Genomic DNA, 19952 nt, shown 5'->3' on the forward strand with positions numbered 1-19952 from the left:
ACAGCTGGTGTAATAGGACAGTTTACCTTCAAAAATCATACAGAAATTCAGCATAAAATGCGAGGTATGTAAATACGTATACTACTCTCTCTATTTTGACATTTCTAAAATATTTTACTGGCTTAATTAACTCAGTGTGGGTTATTAAGTAAGCGTGGCATAAGCCGCCAAGTGTGAATAAAGCCTTCATTGGACTCATTTCCCTGATAAAACAATGTACGTATTCGTTTGTTTCGCCTTGGGCGAAACGTTGTATTAAACAAGATTCCATGCTATTATGTGCCTTTTTATTTTCCCGGTGTGTTAGTAATCCAGGAAAGCCAATCACTGTGGCTTATTTCCTCTGGGGGACAATTGATCATTTTCCTCAGAATGTGATCCTATATACTATGCTAACACCCAGATATCTTCTTACTGTTAGGTCAACAGGAACAACAAGCGTACGGAACATGCCTAACATTTCCACTCGTCCTCGGTTCAAGCCCGGGTCCTTCAGTTGTGAGCCGAAGGCTCTACCATTCGAGCCACGAGCCACTTCGCTTCCTGACCTTCCCGATCTCGAAGAATAAAAGTCAGAAAGTGACTTTGTCTTCGAACTATACTATAAGAAAAAGATGGAGAATAATAAATCAACGATATTGATAAAGACGTAGTGCGTAATATTGAAAAACAAAGCTAAATATGTACAATTAAACAAAGATATATGCGCACTAAAGGACAACATGAAGGAAACTTACTGGGTATTCACTTTGACAGAAAAAATTAAATTTAGTAACTAGATGCAACACACCTCAACTTTAGTTTCCTGAACAGTGAGGATTCTTTCCGATGAAAGTCCCAGATATAACAATACCAACAGTATGATCGAAAGGCATATTAGAACACCTTTACTGGACTCGTTTCAGTCCTAGGAACTTAGTCATTTGTATCGTTTCATCCATACTTTCCAGAATACGCATACAACAATATTCACTCGGTACTATTCTTTAATTTACCCTTACTTCACCTATGGTACAGTATATGGACATGGGGATCTTAAATAACAAGTCCTCTAAAACCAATCATTACCAGGATCTTAAATAACAAGTCATCTAAAACCAATCATTACCAGGATCTTAAATAACAAGTCATCTAAAACCAACTGCCATTAGAAGAATTACTCAATCTGATTGCAGACAGTACCGCACCACAATTGAAAAATATGAACTACTTAACGTAGAAAGCCTTCACACATACTAATGTGCATATTACACATACAGAACACTCAACAAGAATATGAGCCCTGGAGAGCTGAATAAGGAAATGTAGTTCCACTAACGCGTCTCAGGGAGGAAGGGGAATGAACTGGGTGAGGTTGGCCCTCTCGTAGAAGATCCGGGAGAAGGAGTACTCGTTCATCTTGGGCTGGAGGTCCGGGTAGACGACGGCGCCTCCAGCGAGGTATCCTGCCCAGAAGCCGAAGCTTCCCATGGTAATGATTGTGTGATTACACGCCACCAGCACTGCCAGGTCAAGTTCAGGTGGAAAACCTGAAGAAGAAGTCATCCTATGTCACTGTAAGACTCGTGCAGGGGATATCAGGTAATTTAAATAAATCAATTCACAGTCATGTTCGAAAGTGCAAAAATAACATATGTTGTGAGGCAAATAACATTGCTGCAACGTAAGTGACTCGTTTTGCAGGATGAAGGACTTGAAGAAAGTTCCAGTGTCTCACATATGAAAACATGGCAGAGTTTCCAATGGATTTGTGGAAACTTCTGGGGTAACCACAAGTCTCTCGCAAAGAGAACAAACACTGCACCATGTACACGTATATCAGCAAATGTTCTGTCGGATGTCCTTAAAAATAAATTTAGGTACACTCACTTCTAGATTTCTTCCCATTATTATATTTATGTGGAACGCTAAACACTCGTGTGTATGTAATATTTAAAAACACTGGGCAAGGTACTGGCTTGGAACAGTGCACGTTCTGTGGAGGTCTTGGGATTTGTGGCTAGAGTCTGAGTTCCTGAGGTGAACTGTCCCTCTGAACTTATTGAAGTAAATATTCTGTTTCGTCATTTAAATTGTAACCCTTGTCTCACTGCTTATGTACAATCCCCATTTATCTAAACCCAACAGTGTTCTCCAGTTCCCAAATATATTATTGCACAAGGACTTAATAATAAACTGTTTGAAGAGAATAGTAATATTCACTGTCCCCATTATTTCTTATTCTTATTTTATTATTTTATTTCAAGTACTGAGAGGGTGAGTAGTGTAGAGTTAATGAGAAGTGATGTAGTCATCACTGACCTCACATTACCTCACCTCCTGTCACTCGACTCACCTCTCCTCCCACTCCCTTTACTCCCTTATTCCGCCTTACCCCCATTATTATTATTCGGATTCATTACCCCTCCCCCTTCATATGACAAGGCAAGAGCATGTAACAGTAACATGAGTGGACGGTGGACTAAACCTCAATTACAGAGGTTGTTGAAATTCACATGGAAATAAACATTATTGTACTCAACAAGGGCTGGGGAGGAGTCACACAGTGTTGGGGAGTGGAAGACAATGAAGTTTGATCCGAGAAAGGGGAAGAGTAGCTGGAGTTACCTTGAGTGAAGACGACGTCTAGCTCCTGGCCGAGGGCATCCATCACATAGTCTTGGTCATCAGAAGCCACTACGAAGGTCACACGTGGCAGGCGTTGACGGTAGAATGTGAGAGCTCGTCTGAGGTAGTCTAGTCCAGGAGGACTGATTTTGAAAAGTTTCTGTAGAAGACACCAGCAAGTGCTGCTTCAATAAGGGAAGGGAGAGAATATTTGCTTCAGTAAGAGAGTGGAGGATAATGTTTGTCTCAGTGAAGGAGAGGAGGATAATGTTTACTTCAGTGAGGGAGGGGAGGAAAGAAAGATGTTACTTCACTGAGGTAAGGAGAAATAAATACTGACTGACTGAGGGAAGGATGGACAGACGTCGCCTTAGTAAAGAAACAGGTGTTCCTATAATTTAATGAGGAAGGGAAGGAAGGACAGGTGTTGTTTTATTGGAAGTTGTGGCAGGAAATAATTGTAGTCAGGAAGGTCCTTAGACAATAGCACACATTCTCCCTTGATAAAAAATTATTCTTACGATACTATATATATATATATATATATATATATATATATATATATATATATATATATATATATATATATATATATATATATATATATATATATATCGGATGTGAAAATTTAGAAATCCGCGGATGCGGATGTTTGAGGATGTCTTACTTATTTTGTGGATGCATATGTGCATATCTGTTTACAGTAAAATGCGGATGCGGATGTAAGAAATTGTGGGGATGTTCCGCGGATACGGAAGTGGATATCCGATACATTTCTAATATATATATATATATATATATATATATATATATATATATATATATATATATATATATATATATATATATATATATATATATATATATATATATATCCTTATCCTTATCTCTGCCACAATCACCATTTCTATATTTCTCTTGGCCCCTCAAGGAAGGTTCCTTGATGTTGGTGAGGGGCTCTTGATTTAGGGAATTGGATCTGTGCTCCATTTCCCCGAATTAAGCCTGAATGCCTTCCACATCCCCCCCCCCCCAGGCGCTGTATAATCCTCCGGGTTTAGCGCTTCCCCCTTGATTATAATAATAATAATATATTTCTCTTGCTCTAAGTTGAACTTGTATCTCTGTATATCTCCAGACTCACCTCCAGGGTAGTCGGATAGTCGGTGCGACGGACGTGCACCCCGACGAAATTAGTGGGCGGTGCCCCTGTGTGTGTGACGGCGGTGACACGTCGCAGGAAGTCCTGAGCCTGTAGGAAGTACCTGTATGTAAACTCACCGAGTACCTGAGTTTCCCGTTGAGGCTATTGTGTTTACCAGGAAACAGAAATGTCTTTCCCCACGCGGGTTAGCCGGATAGAAGGCAAGTTTTTATATCATTTTAAAAAAAACAAGAGAAGGCTGGCATTATACATCCCCCCCAAAAAACAAAAAAATATTGATTTCCGTATTATGTTACGGACAATTTGCAAGGTCTTAATGGCTAATTTAACTTATTAACTCGACTGAGGTGTTCACGGGTGCGGGTCGTGAAATAAAATTATAATAAACTTCACATTCACTTCCATAATTACTTTATGTATTCCTCATTATCAACATTAAATTCTGATGAGAACGAGTACACAATGTGTCGTCACTGGGTACAGTAAACCCCGGTATAACGGTTGAAAACTATTTCTAGAAGTATATCTCTCTAGTGTTAATTAAACCTAAATATGTAGATGAATGGTTCAGAAAACCGACAAGTTGATAAATTAGACACTTATGCAACACTTGGCTATCTTTAATGAGGAAACGTTTTGCCACACAGTGATTTCATCAGTCTATACAAAGGAGAATAGTGAAGAACAGGAGTTTGAGGTAATCAGTCCCTCAGCCTTGAGTCGATGTGGTCAGTCCTTCAATATTGAAAAGGTATTGTTTTCAAGATTGATGGACTAACCACATCAACTCAAGGCTGAGGGAGTGATTACCTCAAACTCCTCCTGTTCTTCAACATTCTCCTTTGTATGGACTGATGAAGCCACTGTGTGGCGAAACGTTTCCTCATTAAAGATACCCAAGTGTTGTATAAGTGCCTAATTTACCAAACCTAAATATACAAGTTTCACGTGCAAGTTTGCCTTTCTAGGGTCATACACTAATAGAAAGTCTCTTAGAGCTTGATAAAGACTCTAAATAAGGCGACACGTCGTCACAGTAAAAGATGGCTCTGTAGCTATGTCGTTTCTTCAAATGACTATGAATAGCGAGACAAACCCTCCCAGAGCTCCTTGCCTCACTTGATGCACGACTGATTTGTTAGTTTAAAACCTATCGACTACACAATGGTCATTAAAGCTGTGAATCACCTGTACGCTACAAGTCAAGAGAAACTGAATCCCAGAGATTAAGGTAAACTCTCTGTGTGTATACATTGAGGGATACACTTTGAAAAGTTTGTGCTCTCACCTCTTGCTGCAGCTGGTGGCTGAAAGTAAACTCCATCAGGAGGTCATCCCTAAAAGCGTTGAAGATCTGCATCTCGAAGGGGTAGTCTGAAACACGAGGCAACACTTGCAATACTCACATCAGAGGCAAGAATTATTTTGGTGTAACTTTTGTTATTAAAATTCACGTTTTAAAATTTTCTCCTTGTACAGTACTATGCTTGACTAATTCTTTTTTTACTTATTTTCTTTCGTTCAGCTCCACCACAGCTGTCATCTCGACAGTCACTAACTGTCACTGCTACAATCACTAGCTGTCACCGCGACAATCCTCAACTGTCACCATCACCAGCTATCACCACCACCATCATCATTATCTATCTCCATCGCTATCACCATTAGCTATCATCACCACTCCACTCTTTCATAGGCACTACCACCATTTACCCCCACACCATAACCAACTACCACCAACTCACCGTCCACGACAATAGCTCTGGCTCCTCTCAGACCAGCAGCTGCCTCCTGCAGTGAAGTATAATCAGCCAGACAGGGCGATCCCCTCCCCACGTACAGCCATGTACCTCCCACCATCCTCACTGTCCAGAGGGATGAAGAGGAGATATAATTCATAAGGACAAAATAAACAGATCTTATCTTGTCTTTGTGTTTTTCTCTGCATGTAGTGTTTTCCTTGTGTTGACAAGTGATTACTACACTTTGATGGGACCACACTCTATCTCTGGAAGAGTGATATATAACTGGTGCGGGACTTATACCTGAGTAATTATTATGTCTGCCACTTGTATTTGTTTTATTGCTATGTAACAGCGGAGGGGAAGGGAGAATCTGCCAATAACAGTGAAGAATTTAAGGTTTCATTCTCTCTCACCTGGGAGAGGAGACATGGTGAGGTGAGGGAACATCGGCTTCAGCAGCTTCTCAACTTCTTTCTCCATGAAAACTTGTGTCTGGAATGTGGCAGTTGAAGTAGTTAACAATTTTTATTTTTGTGTTCATATCCACTTACAGCAAAGAATCACTTCAAAATACGTGAGAGAAATTATCACAAACTACTGCAGTGAAAAGTAAAATTGTGCTGCACACAGAGCGCTCCGTAAGAAAGTTAGAGATGTAAGAGCAGCTGTGTTTGTGTGTGTGTATGTGTATGAGTGTGTATGTGTGTGTGTGTGTGTGTGTGTGTGTGTGTGTGTGTGTGTGTGTGTGTGTGTGTGTGTGTGTGTGTGTGTGTGTGTGTGTGTGTGTTAGTTACCATTTTGTCCTAGGCACATGTTGATTAGACACTAGGCCTGTTGTATATGAGTACGTGTGTGTGTGTGTGTGCGTGTGTGTGTGTGTGTGTGTTTGAGTGTAGGTGTGTGTGTGTGTGTAGGTGTGTTAGTTACCATTTTGTCCTAGGCACATGTTGATTAGACACTAGGCCTGTTGTATATGAGTACGTGTGTGTGTGTGTGTGCGTGTGTGTGCGTGTGTGTGTGTGTGTTTGAGTGTAGGTGTGTGTGTGTAGGTGTGTTAGTTACCATTTTGTCCTAGGCACATGTTGATTAGACACTAGGCCTGTTGTATATGAGTACGTGTGTGTGTGTGTGTGTGTGTGTGTGTGTGTGTGTGTGTGTGTGTGTGTGTGTGTGTGTGTGTGTGTGTGTGTGTGTGTGCGTGCGCGTGTGCGCGTGTGTGTGCGTGTGCGTAGGTGTAGGTGTGTGTGTATATGTGTGTGTGTGTGTAGGTGTATGCGTGTGTGTGTGTAGGTGTAGGTGTGTGTAGGTGTGTGTAGGTGTGTGTAGGGTGTGTGTGTGTGTGTGAGTGTGAGTGTGAGTGTGAGTGTGTGTGTGTGTGTGTGTGTGTGTGTGTGTGTGTGTGTGTGTACGAGTTTGTGTGTGAGTGCGTGTGTGTGTGTGTGTGTGTGTGTGTGTGTGTGTGTGTGTGTGTGTGTGTGTGTGTGTGTGTGTGTGTGTGTGTGTGTGTGTGTGTGTGTGTGTGTGACTCAACAATCAACATTTGCACCAATAACTCATTACAGTTGTGACCGGGTGTGGAAGTGTGAATTGCTCATTACTCTGGAATTTGTTCATGATTGTAGCCATGTATAAACGTAAGTAACCATTCTTACAGGATTCATTACCTTTGTAACTTGTGAGTTCATTACCTTTGTACCTAGTTCAGCTATCAAACTTTGGAGCCCAGTCCCTGGACCCATTACGTACCTCTGTAATCTGTAAATACCTTTGTAACTTGTCATAATTGTGACTAGACCTACCTGGAGTTCATTACCTTTGTAAATTGTGAGTTCATTACCTTTGTAAATTATGAGTTCATTACCTCTGTAACTTGCTCAGCTATCAAAACTTTGGGGTCCAGTCCCTGGACCAATTATGTACCTCTGTAATCTTTTGACTACCGCCCACAGCTTTTAAAATTGTGAGTTCATTACCTCTGTAACTTGCTCAGCTATCAAAACTTTGGGGTCCAGTCCCTGGACCCATTATGTACCTCTGTAATCTTTTGACTACCGCCCACAGGATGGGTATGGGGTGCATAATAAACATATTAAACTAACTAACGCCCACAGGATGGGTATGGGGTGCATAATAAACATATTAAACTAACTAACGCCCACAGGATGGGTATGGGGTGCATAATAAACATATTAAACTAACTAGAGCAGCTACGGTAGTGGTCATGATTCATTTTAGCTTGCCTATATATGTAGCAAATTCGAGTAGAAGCTCCAAGAGAGGAAAGATAATGTACAGTGTGCGGAGAGGACAGATATACTTTCTTCCACTGTACCTTACAGTGCAACTGACTACAAGTTGACTCACGTTGCATATGCTAGTGGAAGACAAGAGTACAGATGAGGATTCACACCGTAGATGCTAGTGAACGGCAAGATGCAAGAGTTTAGATGAGGACTCAAGCCGTAGACGCCAGTGGACTACAAGAATAAAGATGAGGACTCACGTCGTAGATGTCAGTAGACTACAAGCCTATAGATGCTAGAGCACTACAAAAGTAAAAAGATTACGACTCACATCGTAGATCCTAGCGACGGCCCAGAGGCTGGCGTAGACGCCCATCGTGTTGCCCAGGCGACCCAAGATCACGAAGGTGAGGACTGGGGTGGTGTAGCCGTGCCAGGTGATATTGTACCTCACCCTCGCGCCAGCCTCCAACACTAGTACTGGCTCCTTCAACTCACCTACCACCGGCATCTCCTGTAGTCCCGTAAAACAGGGCAAATACCTTAAAATTCACAGAGAATTCTGTGAAAACAAATCTCGTGACAACTGAATATCAAAAACACTTTCCAGAAATGTGGATATGGTTGGTAAAAGCTTTTCGCAATTTCCAAGGATGTTTCATAAAAAAAAAGTCAGGAGAAAATGCAGAAGGCAAGCAGCTATTGTTGGGGCTAGCTGAGGTGTACACACGATGTACACCCGGTGCCCACATGGTGTACATACATTTGTCAAACACACAAGCACAATAATACCCACACTCACATGAGATTGAAGCCATGGGTTCACTGGACTGTATGTACTAGCGACGGTGACATCTGGCGAGGTGATAGTTGGGCCCAACTCGAGTCTCTTGGGGCTGCCTGGGCACGCCTCTCTGGCCCTCTCTACCCCTAGGGAAGTGTTCCTTATTTTCAATGATCCTTGTGTTACCCTTATATTGGGCGAGGTGTTTCTGTTCTCACTTACACTATTGCGATTTACTGAAACTTGCGTTTTATTTTTAAACTCATTTTCCTTACTTTGTGGCTTTAAATTGGCATTTCTTTCTTCTATCGAGCCTATCAGTTCTGTAATAAAATTTCTTGCACTTTCGAATGCTTTATTTTCAAGAACATTCATAACTTGTCTAACGGAGGTTTCGTATTTTACCTCGTCTTGTGTTTCAACGTAATTAGTGTGACTATGTAACAAATTTTCAGATACCTTCACTATAGACGCGGTGTCATGGATAGATTTTTGCACATCCCCTTTCTCTAAGATTAGCTGGCTAGTGTTGGGTCTTGAGTCTCGGTCATGGCTCAGCGATGAGACTTGATCTAGCACTCTGAGTCCCTCTGTTGACTTCAGCAAACTTTCGTTGTTAACTACCACTGAAAAGCAACAAAAACAACAATTATCGAAACATGTTAATTTGTCACATTACCTCAACACTGATTTATCTTTATGTATTAATTTATTATATTACCAACAAAATTCACGATTGCATGAAGCTGAAAATATCCCTGAGGCTTTTTATCACTATGTAATAAAATCTGGAGTGACAGACCTACTTGATATTCTACAACAGATAAAAATATAAACGTGAATTACTGGTAATCATTTTTATTATTGTTGTATAATCTTAGTTTAGTGTGATGAGATAGGGCTGGGCCAGGCACTGTGAACTGACCCCTGCAACCACATATAGGTGAGCGCGCGCGCGCGCACACACACACACACATGCATCAACATGTTAGAGACACTACCAGAGAGAGAGGAGAGGATGAACCAGCAAGGTTGGACCTTGTATTCACCATGAGTAGTTCGGACATCGAGGGTATCATGTATGAAAGGCCCCTGGGAGCTAGTGATCATGTGGTTCTGTGCTTCGACTACACAGTTGAGCTCCAAGTGGAGAGAATAGCAGGAATAGGCTGGGAAAAACCAAACTACAAAAGGGGGAACTACTCAGGCATGAGGAACTTCCTTCAAGACATTCAGTGGGAGAGGGAACTGACAGGAAAACCAGTACAAGAAATGATGGACTATGTAGCAACAAAATGCAAGGAGGCAGAGGAGAGGTTTGTTCCCAAGGGAAACAGAAATAATGGGAAGAACATAACGAGTCCTTGGTTCACCCAAAGGTGTAGGGAGGCAAAAACTAGGTGTACTAGAGAATGGAAAAGGTACAGAAGACAGAGAACTCAGGAAAATAAAGAAATCAGCCGAAGAGCCAGAAACGAATATGCACAGATAAGAAGGGAGGCTCAGAGACAATATGAAAATGACATAGCATCAAAAGTAAAGACTGACCCAAAGCTGTTGTACAGCCACATCAGGAGGAAAACAACAGTCAAGGACCAGGTAATCAGACTGAGGAAGGGTGATGGGGAATTCACAAGAAACGACCGAGAGGTTTGTCAGGAGCTCACAAGCTTTAAAGAGGTATTTACAGTGGAAACCAGTAGGACTCAAAGAAATCAGAACAGGGGGACACCAGCAAGCGCTGGATAAGGTACATATAACCAAGGAGGAGGTGAAGAAGCTGCTATGCGAACTTGACACCTCAAAGGCGGTGGGACCAGACAACATCTCTCCATGGGTCCTTAAAGAGGGAGCAGAGATATTGTGTGAGCCATTAACAAAGATCTTCAACACATCATTTGAAACTGGGGAACTCCCTGAGGTATGGAAAATGGCAAATGTAGTCCCAATTTTTAAAAAGGGAGACAGACATGAGGCACTAAACTACAGACCTGTATCACTAACGTGTATAGTATGCAAGGTCATGGAGAAGATCATCAGGAGGAGAGTGGTGGGGCACCTGGAAAGAAACAAGTTTATAATTGACAACCAGCACGGTTTCAGGGAAGGAAAATCCTGTGTCACAAACCTACTAGAGTTTTATGACAAGGTGACAGAAGTAAGACAAGAGAGAGAGGGGTTTATCGACTGCATATTTTTGGACTGCAAGAAGGCCTTCGACACAGTTCCTCACAAGAGGTTACTGCAAAAGCTAGAGGACCAGGCACACATAACAGGAAAGGCACTACAATGGATCAGAGAATATCTGACAGGGAGGCAACAACGAGTCATGGTACGCGACGAGGTGTCAGAGTGGGCGCCTGTGACAAGCGGGGTTCCACAGGGGTCAGTCCTAGGACCTGTGCTGTTCTTGGTATATGTGAACGACATAACGGAAGGGATAGACTCAGAAGTGTCCTTGTTTGCAGATGATGTGAAGTTAATGAGAAGAATCAAATCGGACGAGGATCAGGCAGGACTACAAAGAGACCTGGACAGGCTACAAGCCTGGTCCAGCAACTGGCTCCTTGAATTTAACCCTGCCAAATGCAAAGTCATGAAGATTGGGGAAGGGCAAAGAAGACCGCAGACACAATATAGTTTAGATGGCCAAAGACTGCAAACCTCACTCAAGGAAAAAGATCTGGGGGTGAGTATAACACCGAGCATATTTCCTGAGGCGCACATCAATCAGATAACTGCTGCAGCATACGGGCGCCTGGCAAACCTACGGATAGCGTTCCGATACCTCAATAAGGATTCGTTTAAGACTCTGTATACCATCTACGTCAGGCCCATACTGGAGTATGCAGCACCAGTTTGGAATCCACACCTAGTCAAGCACGTCAAGAAATTAGAGAAAGTGCAAAGGTTTGCAACAAGACTAGTCCCAGAGCTACGGGGATTGTCCTATGAAGAAAGGTTGAGGGAAATCGGCCTGACGACACTGGAGGACAGGAGGGTCAGGGGAGACATGATAACGACATATAAAATACTGCGCGGAATAGACGAGGTGGACAAAGACGGGATGTTCCAGAGATGGGACACAGACACAAGAGGTCACAATTGGAAGTTGAAGACTCAGATGAATCAAAGGGATGTTAGGAAGTATTTCTTCAGTCACAGAGTAGTCAGGCCATGGAATAGCCTAGAAAGTGATGTAGTGGAGGCAGGAACCATACATAGTTTTAAGGCGAGGTATGATAAAGCTTATGGGGCAGGGAGAGAGAGGACCTAGTAGCAATCAGCGAAGAGGCGGGGCCAGGAGCTGTGACTCGACCCCGGCAACCACAAATAGGTGAGTACAAATAGGTGAGTACACACTCACACACACACACACACAGTCTAAGGACCTTAATCCGAGTAATAACACCACAGTCATTTGTTTCCAGTCAGTCTTAAACGTTATCAATATCCTCCTCTTCCTCACCCCTCATGTGTGTGTGTGTGCACGTGAGTACGTGCGAAGCTTCCGTGCTCACAAGGTGTACCGTAAGAGGATCGACTTCCGGAAGGTGCCTGCGTTACGTTCTCACCCGCTGAGAACAACAGTTACTGTAGTTATCATTACCCAGTACACTATAATTAATTATAATCATGGGGAGCGCCAAACCCGTAGGATTATACAGCGCATGTGGGGGGACGGAAGGCATTCAGGTTCAATTCAGGGAACCGGAGCACAGATCCAATTCCCTAGATCAAGAGCCCCTCACCAACGTCAAGGAACCTCCCTTGAGGGGTACCCAGTACACTACTACTGTAGTTATCATCACCCAGTACATTGCTACTGTAGTTATCATCAACCAGTACATTGCTACTGTAGCTATAATTACCCAGTACACTGCTACTGTAGTTATGCCTGTCAACATCACCCAGTACACTGCTACTTGCTGGGTTATATTGGCTAGGCATTCAAGGTGGAAGGGAATGGGGGAGGGAGAACCATGGCGCTGGTGAAGGGCTCTTGATCCAGATAATTGGAGATATACCCTTCATTGGATCAAACATGAGTACGTCTCATTCCCTACACACACACACACACACACACACACGTAATACACAAGATATATACAGGTCTACTCACCAAAAAAGGTCAACATGGCCGCTGACAATGCAATTACCAGTATATGCTTCCTGACTGTCATCATGTACGGTAACACTCAGGCCCTAGGCCTAATCATCCACCGATGATTACCATATCCGATAAGCAGTTTATCCACAACGAAAAATAACGCAGGCGTTTTTGTAATGTATTAATCAGTCTCTAGAAGCATATTATGATTAAAAAATGTCAGCGTAGGCACTGATAAACTTTTCAGGTCCAATTAACGCCTAAGGTTTTTGAGTATCCATATACTGTTGTTTTACCATCCACTGGATGTATATAGAGTGCACATTAAACTAGCCACTTCAGAGGCAAAATAAAAATAAACATCAAGGGAGGAAGCAGAGCAGAGTGTAAGACGAACGGGTGTTATGTTAGTGAGGTTGACTCAGCACTGGTGAAGCCAGGGAGGACCCGTCGTTATAGCGTTATGGAACGAATGGCTGCCACCACACACTCTCCTTAATCGTCCTCCACCTTCTATAACGAGTGTGATGCTGGAAACAACACAGTCGTTATATAGAAGAATGAGAGATAATGTGCAGAGAAAACTTTAATGCACAACGTTTCACCCAAGACGAGACTGCAATGACACAATTGACAGATGATGTTTCTCCCCGCTGCCAGATACTATCCTCCACTTTATCTTATATAGTTTTTGATGGTGGTAATGTATTCTATTATACTTGTAGCGAGCTGAGGTAGGATAACAGCTCTTAGCCTGTAATTCCTACATTGTAAAAAAAATAAGAACCCAAGGTGCGGTAACTCAAAGAATAACACCACACCAACAGAAACTAGATCATCAGAATGCGAGCCAGTGAAGACGAGGCTGTAGAAGTAAGACTAGAGTGAAACAGCAGCTCCAGCAGCAGCACCACAGCACTGGCTGCCCAGCTGATCACCAGGATGAAGAAGACACCCTCCAGATGATGCAGGTTAAGAGGTCCTTTCTTCTTGCGTTGCTGCCTGGCTTCCACACGCTCCCATTTCTCTCTGTCTCGACCCAGTAACTCCTCTATCTTTTCCTGGCGGAGAGAGTGAACAAACTTTATCTTTCAAAAAAGTGTGGATCAAGTTCATAGCTAGGTCACATATTGGAGAAAAATCTTTAGACGACGCCTAAAAATTTAAATGTGCTGGTCTGTGCCAAAATCCGCTATCCTGCTCATAAACTGCTAGCCAACTGCTAAATCTGCTCTATTTCTGCTAAATTTGCTATCATGCTCCTAAATCTGCTAGCTTGCTGCTAAGTCTGCTGTCCTTAAATCTGCTATCCTACTCCTAAATCTCCTTGCCTTCTAAATCTGCAGAATTATTTTTCGTAAAACAATTGTAAATGTATATAAAAACTTCTAATTAACAATAATGATTTAACCATAGACCGGTTAGCCTCCCATCGCCACCGAGTCAAGGTAAGCTAATAAAGGAAACTCATTCACAGTCGTTCATTCAACTGCTGCCTTGCCAGGAGTGTGGAGGTATCGCTGTTCAAATGAACCCTCCGAACTGTGATCAAAAGTATGTAATACAAATTAGTAATCACACACGGCATACGTGAAAGGTAACCACCTTGTACCAGTGAGACACTAGGCCAGCCTCCACCAGGTGCCGAACTCCCTGGTCAAACTTGTACCTCCAGGCAGTGTTCTTCGGGTACAGCCAGGCGAAGTAGCTTGGATACAGCTGCTCCTTCATCATATATGTATGATTCAACTGGAAACATGGAAACATCAAACTGGAAAATTACCTGATACGCTTGAGAGAAGAAATGATATATTCAAGAATAAGCTGTTATCAGGAGAGCGTTTGATTTATGTTGATTTTTATCAAGTCACACGATCGACACATCGAAAGGTTATCCCGGTGAAAGCTTGTTCTGCGAAGTGTCTTTACAGCACTGTCTCCCGTAAGTCTGGAACCATAGGGGAAAATCAAAGAGGTTAGGAATAAAGACTTTAATTCACCATTATTACTGACACGCGAAGGCAGACGAGATATCCAGTGAACAAGTACACGTACACGGTGAATGGTATCAGGAGTGATGTTACATGCATTGATAGTGCGCTCTGCATTTTCTCCGGATAGAACAATGTCTTTAAGGGACACCATAGATGCATCGAAATGACGTCGGGGCTCATTGCCGGCCATTCCACAGGCCCTCTACGCGCCATACATTAATGATCTTATAGTTCCAGACTTACGGGACTCCATGTATAGTCTGCAACACGCCATTTACATTAACGTTTTATTTAGGTTACGTAAAGAGGTATATCTTCCGCAAACGTTCTTACAGCTTGATAAGGTTTTCTACTAAGAATGTAAACAATAGATAGATGTATATTACTTCTCAGATAAGGGAACTCGAGAAGCAGCCACCTACTTGTGGTGAGTTTTGGGTATTTTGGGCGACTGCTGGTAGGTAATTAATCATGTAAATAGTTGATAGTTGTTCACAGTGCATATATTGTCTATAGCTTTAAAATATACTATGTCTACCTTTCCAGAGATAAAATTTGACTGTATCTCATTCCACAGGCGCTGTATGATTCCTAAGGGATCATACAGCATCTGTATGATCCCTTAGGAATTCTTAAGGATCATTCAGCGTGAATATAATAATAATGTACGGTAATAATAAATATACTGAAAATAAGCGTAATAATAACTACAATTCTCAGATATGACACTGTTGATAAAGCTCCTGCATGAGCAATACGTCATGAAGTGTTCGGCGCACAACTTTCGTGTCTTACCTGGTACTGGGTCTTGAGGAGGACCTTGCTGTAGGAGTAGAGTTCGACAAAGGCGTGTGTCTGCTGGGTCATGAGCGCCAGCACCTCGTTGTACTCCTGGCACAGGTCTAGCTTTCTCCACAGCCTGGTGTACTCGTCCGACTTGGAAGAGCGCAGAGCCTCCGGCACGAAATCACCGTAGTTCACCATGGCTAACCTGAGGAGGGTTATAAAACTAATACTATTAAAATGTACATTCGTGGAGACAACACATTCCCTAGGCCCTAGGGAATGGATGAAGGACCCTTCGCCAGCATCAATGTGGCTGTGGCATACAAAGAGTACGTAACCTTCATTCGGCGCATGTACACACCCTCATTTACAGGCTATCTCCCCCAACCAGCGAACCAGGTGACTGAGGGTAGACGATGGGGCCCCGTCGTTCAACCAGTACCCAGATGGTTTTGGCAATCGCAGAGGTTATGTGGGTACCACTCTCCTGTCTGCCCTTGTCATTCCCATTCTAGAGCTGGTTGAAGCACGGTCTGCTCTCTAGTGGCTTCTATTCTGCCTTGCTTACCGTGGAGTGCACTAATACCTATTGCTGTACATAGTGTATATAGTGTACATACTTCTGTTCTAAACTGGTGAAGGATAATATAAGTCAAAAGTTTTCTGCTGTGTTTATTTTGCTCCCTTTACACCCAGGATAACAGGCCATTTGGACTCCTGGGTTGTAATAGTGGCCCTCTTGAAGGGAGACGTAGAACTGTTAGCAAAGCAAGATACACGAGAAAAATATTCGCAAATGAATTCAATGAAGAACTGTATGATAAAAGTTTTGACGGATTGATATACGAGTTATAACCACTGATACTTCGAGTCTAAATAAAAAAAAACTGCGCTGTATCACATAGCGTCATGAGCCATGTGACATGATTTACTAACACTGGGTCTAAATCTGTGTTAAGAGCATTTGTAATATCAACAATTAAAACCAACGTAATTATCCAGTTTTGGTAATTTTCACATCAACTGTACTAAGAAATATTAATATTTTCTATTAACTAACACACACTAAGCGTCATGAGAATATAAATATTGTTTATGAAGGCAATAAAAATATTTGTTTAAATGTTTTAGTTATTAACGTTCTCTATTGGTGAGTTTTTTTTTACATGGGACAGGTTATACATACTAAGGTATATCATTATATACAATCCTACAAGTAGATGAATACACGTGTAACAGTTTGATATCTTAAATTATTGTGTTTCGCCGACTCAGCAGGACTAACCACTTCATATCTACATATCTCTGTGTTGCTGTTTATGAATTTCGAATGAAATAGCCTACTGAGCAGGCGAAAAGTCTCGACAATAAAGACATCAAATTGCCGCACGATCAGTTTATGTCCGTCAGTGTATGTACGATGAGAGTAAAATACCTATAAAAGGGATAAAAGTATCCTTAACTGGTGGGGAACAGGTTACAGTTAGGTTTCATGACCCTCGTGTAGTCGATAGGCTTTAAAACCTAATAACGCAGTCTATATCTCGGCAATTTTTCTTCTGTCAATAGTGTGATACGATTCCGGCCACTAAATGGGAAAAGGTGATATAAGTTACTTTGTATATGAAGCAAGTGTAAATAAGTAAACATCGGTTGAACAGAAAGCCTTCCTAAGGCCATTAACCAAGTGGATACAACCATGGAAATAAATGCAAATTCAAATAACACACTTCATTGGGTTTATACGAGGCTTTTCGTTAACGGACAGCTCATGGTTGTACATACAGTGCATTGTGAGTGGCTCTATTGAAGAAAAAATGTTTATCCAACCATTTCCTAAATGTATGTTCAATAATGCTTCTGACAGTCTATTCAATATGCAAGTTATTGCACTACAGAAAATAGCATTTCACTTCGTGGAGATAAAATTTTAAATTTATATACCATTATTAGTTAGTGCTACAAAGGGAAAAAAGAGAGGGTCTTAGAATCCACTGCTTACAACTAAGACCCTCACATTTTTTCTGATATTCTTATTATGACCTGATGAAGAATCCTGAGCAATTTGGATAAGCTATGCAACCTATAACTATTTTCCCATTTGAATAGAGTGGTTTGATTATACAATTTATTCACTTGCTGCCTTGTGAGTTGACATCACCGTTCAGATGGCGCTCCGAACTAAAACATCCCCACCCCTCCTTCAGAGTGCAGGCACTGTACCTCCCACCTTCAGGACTCAGTCCAGCTCACCAGTTTCCTTGAGTCCCTTTATAAATGTTTCCTTGCTTACACTCCAACATCACGTCAAGTCATATAATCCACTTTTCTCCATTTACTCCTATGTAACACGCTCACACAAGCCTGCTGGATGCTGAAGCCTCTAAAACTCTAAGCTTCTTTTACCCCTTCCTTCCAACCGTTTATGGGACGACCCTTTCCCTTCTTTTTTTGCTAATTTCCATTGGGGTCCTCGGGCCACCCTCAATCAACTAAGTCCTCGCCTCCAGGATGCGATCCACAACAATTGCTTTATTATCAGGTGTCGATTAACTTCTCCGTGAGCATAAGCAGTAAGTGTAACGAAATATTTTCCCTGCGTCTTGTCTTGGCCAGGATTGATCCCGGGTCCCCTCAGCTGTGGTCCGAACGCTCTACCACTGAGCTACGAGTCATTGCTTTACCTCATCCCCTAGATAGGGCCGGCACCAGTGAACAGATCGTCAAGACTCGAGTTAAATTTTTTTTCTCGATGAATAAATTAACAAAGAGAATTTTACCTGTAGTTGGAGTGGGCCAGCTGATGGAGGGTGTGGAGGCGCTCGGGGAACACAGGAGTGGTGACGAAGGCGATGAGGTTGGCGATGTAGGCTGTAGTGAGGATGAAACAGTAGAAGAGCCACGAGGCTAAGAACAGTCGCTGCCACTGCGCCCTGGGCAGGACCGTGAGCTCCTGGTTGACCAGAGTCCGTAGCATGTACATCCACGTACCTCCCAGTCCACCCAGCAGCGGTTCAGGCTGTATCCGGTCCTAAGAAGACAATAAGAAGCTTCAGAGCTCAGGGAATAAGGAATCTGATCAAGGAAAGAAGTTTATCCATAGATAATGCACAAAATAGTGATACGCTTGTGTATGAGTGAGGCATCACCTTCATATGTTGCAGTGAAGAGGAACCTAGAGGCTGTGCGGATCTTATGTCTGGGATCAATTTGTGGTATATTATAATATATTCGAAAACAAACGGTAAACCCGTATGTGTGGTGTAAATATTATAAAGACTAAAGAATAAATAACTTGCTAAAAACTAAGGAACAAATAATATTAACCAAATAAATGCTAAATAATATAAATATTACGGAATAGAGAATTTCTGAGACAGTGTGGTAGCATGAAATTTTTAATTCAAACAATGGAAAGGTATTTTTTGAGGTGGTTTGAACTAGTAGAAAAAATACCAGGGTAGGACAGCACACACTTGAAGAGGTGCATTAATCTGGACGGGATGGAAGTACTAATAGGTAGGGCTTTAATATTCAGACGTGTGATTTTGTTAGATATGAGTGACGGGAGGCAGATGTTCTATGATATTTGATGTGCTGTTGAAGTACTCGTAAGATAATTTGTCTTAGGGGACTTGGGGGAAACCAACTAGCTGAATTTGAGTGTTGGCAGTTGTGAAGTACAGTGTCTGCACTCTGCAAGTTTTGAGGATATGAGGCACTTAGGCAGTCCAGCAGTAGACTGTAATATGTGTGTTCTTTTTAGAAAGACAAGAGGGCAAGCAATTTTAAATATGTCTTCTCTGTATCACCCCCATTTTTGTGGGAAAGTGACAATGAGCTAAAATTGTGAGTGAATTTCATTGAAAACAGTCTTATTCACATTTCCTTTACAACAGTGTGTGCGTGAATTTACCCCCATCTTACCTGCAGGGTCATGATCACAATTACTGAGACGGCTGTAAGAATGACAGCGAACCAGAGAGAAGGTTGGAAAGAATAATATATTCCTCTCCACTTGGCCAGCGGTGCCGGGTTCATCAACATAACGCCGAACCCTTCCATCCAGTACCAGACACCGAAGTCAAAGTCCTTTCCGCGAGCTTCAGTGACTAACATAGTGTTCACTGTGAAATTCTTTTCTTTGCGGTGAACCATTCCGAGGATGCCGTTCCAGGAACCGTTCACAAAGGAGCCCCACATGCAGTCTTGAGGCTTCGTCGTCATCGTGTAACGGAAGTTGAGCATTTCAGCGATGGCGTCTAACATGCAGACCACAACACCGTCACCTTTTCCCTTTGGGGCATTATTCTTCTGGTACAGAAACGGAGAGTCGTCATTCCATGTTGCAATATGAAATTGGTAACCTTCGAATGACGGAAAACGGTCAATAAAGACACTTGCCATTGTGACATTCGAGGTGGAATTCCAATTTCCTATGAACTTCAGCTTATTGGTTTTGGAAAAGGGAAAGAATGTATAAAGACCTGTTGTATTAGGAAACCTTGGAGAAGCCT

General features: G+C 42.2%; 2 protein-coding genes across 3 annotated transcripts; both read right to left on the reverse strand.

The window, feature by feature from the left end:
• Nucleotides 1-47: 47 nt before the first annotated feature.
• Nucleotides 48-13050, reverse strand: LOC128689706 (galactoside alpha-(1,2)-fucosyltransferase 2-like). Of its 2 annotated transcripts, XM_070087605.1 has the most exons (9): nucleotides 12668-13050; nucleotides 8563-9170; nucleotides 8092-8274; nucleotides 5931-6009; nucleotides 5518-5637; nucleotides 5061-5146; nucleotides 3752-3859; nucleotides 2608-2767; nucleotides 48-1529 (listed from the first exon to the last, which is right to left on the reverse strand). In XM_070087605.1, the coding sequence occupies exons 1-9, from the start codon at nucleotides 12729-12731 to the stop codon at nucleotides 1324-1326; spliced, it is 1614 nt and encodes a 537-aa protein (XP_069943706.1). In that variant the 5' UTR covers nucleotides 12732-13050; the 3' UTR covers nucleotides 48-1323. The 2 variants fall into 2 exon arrangements, with proteins under 2 accessions (XP_069943706.1, XP_069943707.1); XM_070087606.1 differs by lacking the exon at nucleotides 3752-3859.
• Nucleotides 13051-13485: 435 nt separating this feature from the next.
• LOC128689870 (glutamate receptor-like) lies at nucleotides 13486-19704 on the reverse strand. The gene is made up of 5 exons (XM_053778367.2): nucleotides 19363-19704; nucleotides 18216-18466; nucleotides 15445-15640; nucleotides 14261-14404; nucleotides 13486-13716 (listed from the first exon to the last, which is right to left on the reverse strand). The coding sequence occupies exons 1-5, from the start codon at nucleotides 19702-19704 to the stop codon at nucleotides 13486-13488; spliced, it is 1164 nt and encodes a 387-aa protein (XP_053634342.2).
• Between the last annotated feature and the right edge of the window lie 248 nt (nucleotides 19705-19952).

This window comes from Cherax quadricarinatus, chromosome 22 (assembly GCF_038502225.1).
Source record: "Cherax quadricarinatus isolate ZL_2023a chromosome 22, ASM3850222v1, whole genome shotgun sequence".
Classification (NCBI taxonomy): Eukaryota; Metazoa; Arthropoda; class Malacostraca; order Decapoda; family Parastacidae; genus Cherax; species Cherax quadricarinatus.

Excerpts from the sequence above, each read along its gene's own strand:
- LOC128689706 (XM_070087605.1), bottom strand. The coding sequence starts at position 12,731 with ATGATGACAGTCAGGAAGCATATACTGGTAATTGCATTGTCAGCGGCC. Across the intron at positions 8,275-8,562 it reads ACCCATGGCTTCAATCTCAT|GAGATGCCGGTGGTAGGTGA; the intron begins GTGAGTGTGGGT and ends ACGGGACTACAG. Across the intron at positions 2,768-3,751 it reads ACTATCCGACTACCCTGGAG|AAACTTTTCAAAATCAGTCC; the intron begins GTGAGTCTGGAG and ends TGTCTTCTACAG.
- LOC128689870 (XM_053778367.2), bottom strand. The coding sequence starts at position 19,704 with ATGTTAGACGCCATCGCTGAAATGCTCAACTTCCGTTACACGATGACG. Across the intron at positions 18,467-19,362 it reads TTGTGATCATGACCCTGCAG|GACCGGATACAGCCTGAACC; the intron begins GTAAGATGGGGG and ends TTGTCTTCTTAG. Across the intron at positions 13,717-14,260 it reads TAGTGTCTCACTGGTACAAG|GAAAAGATAGAGGAGTTACT; the intron begins GTGGTTACCTTT and ends TCTCTCCGCCAG.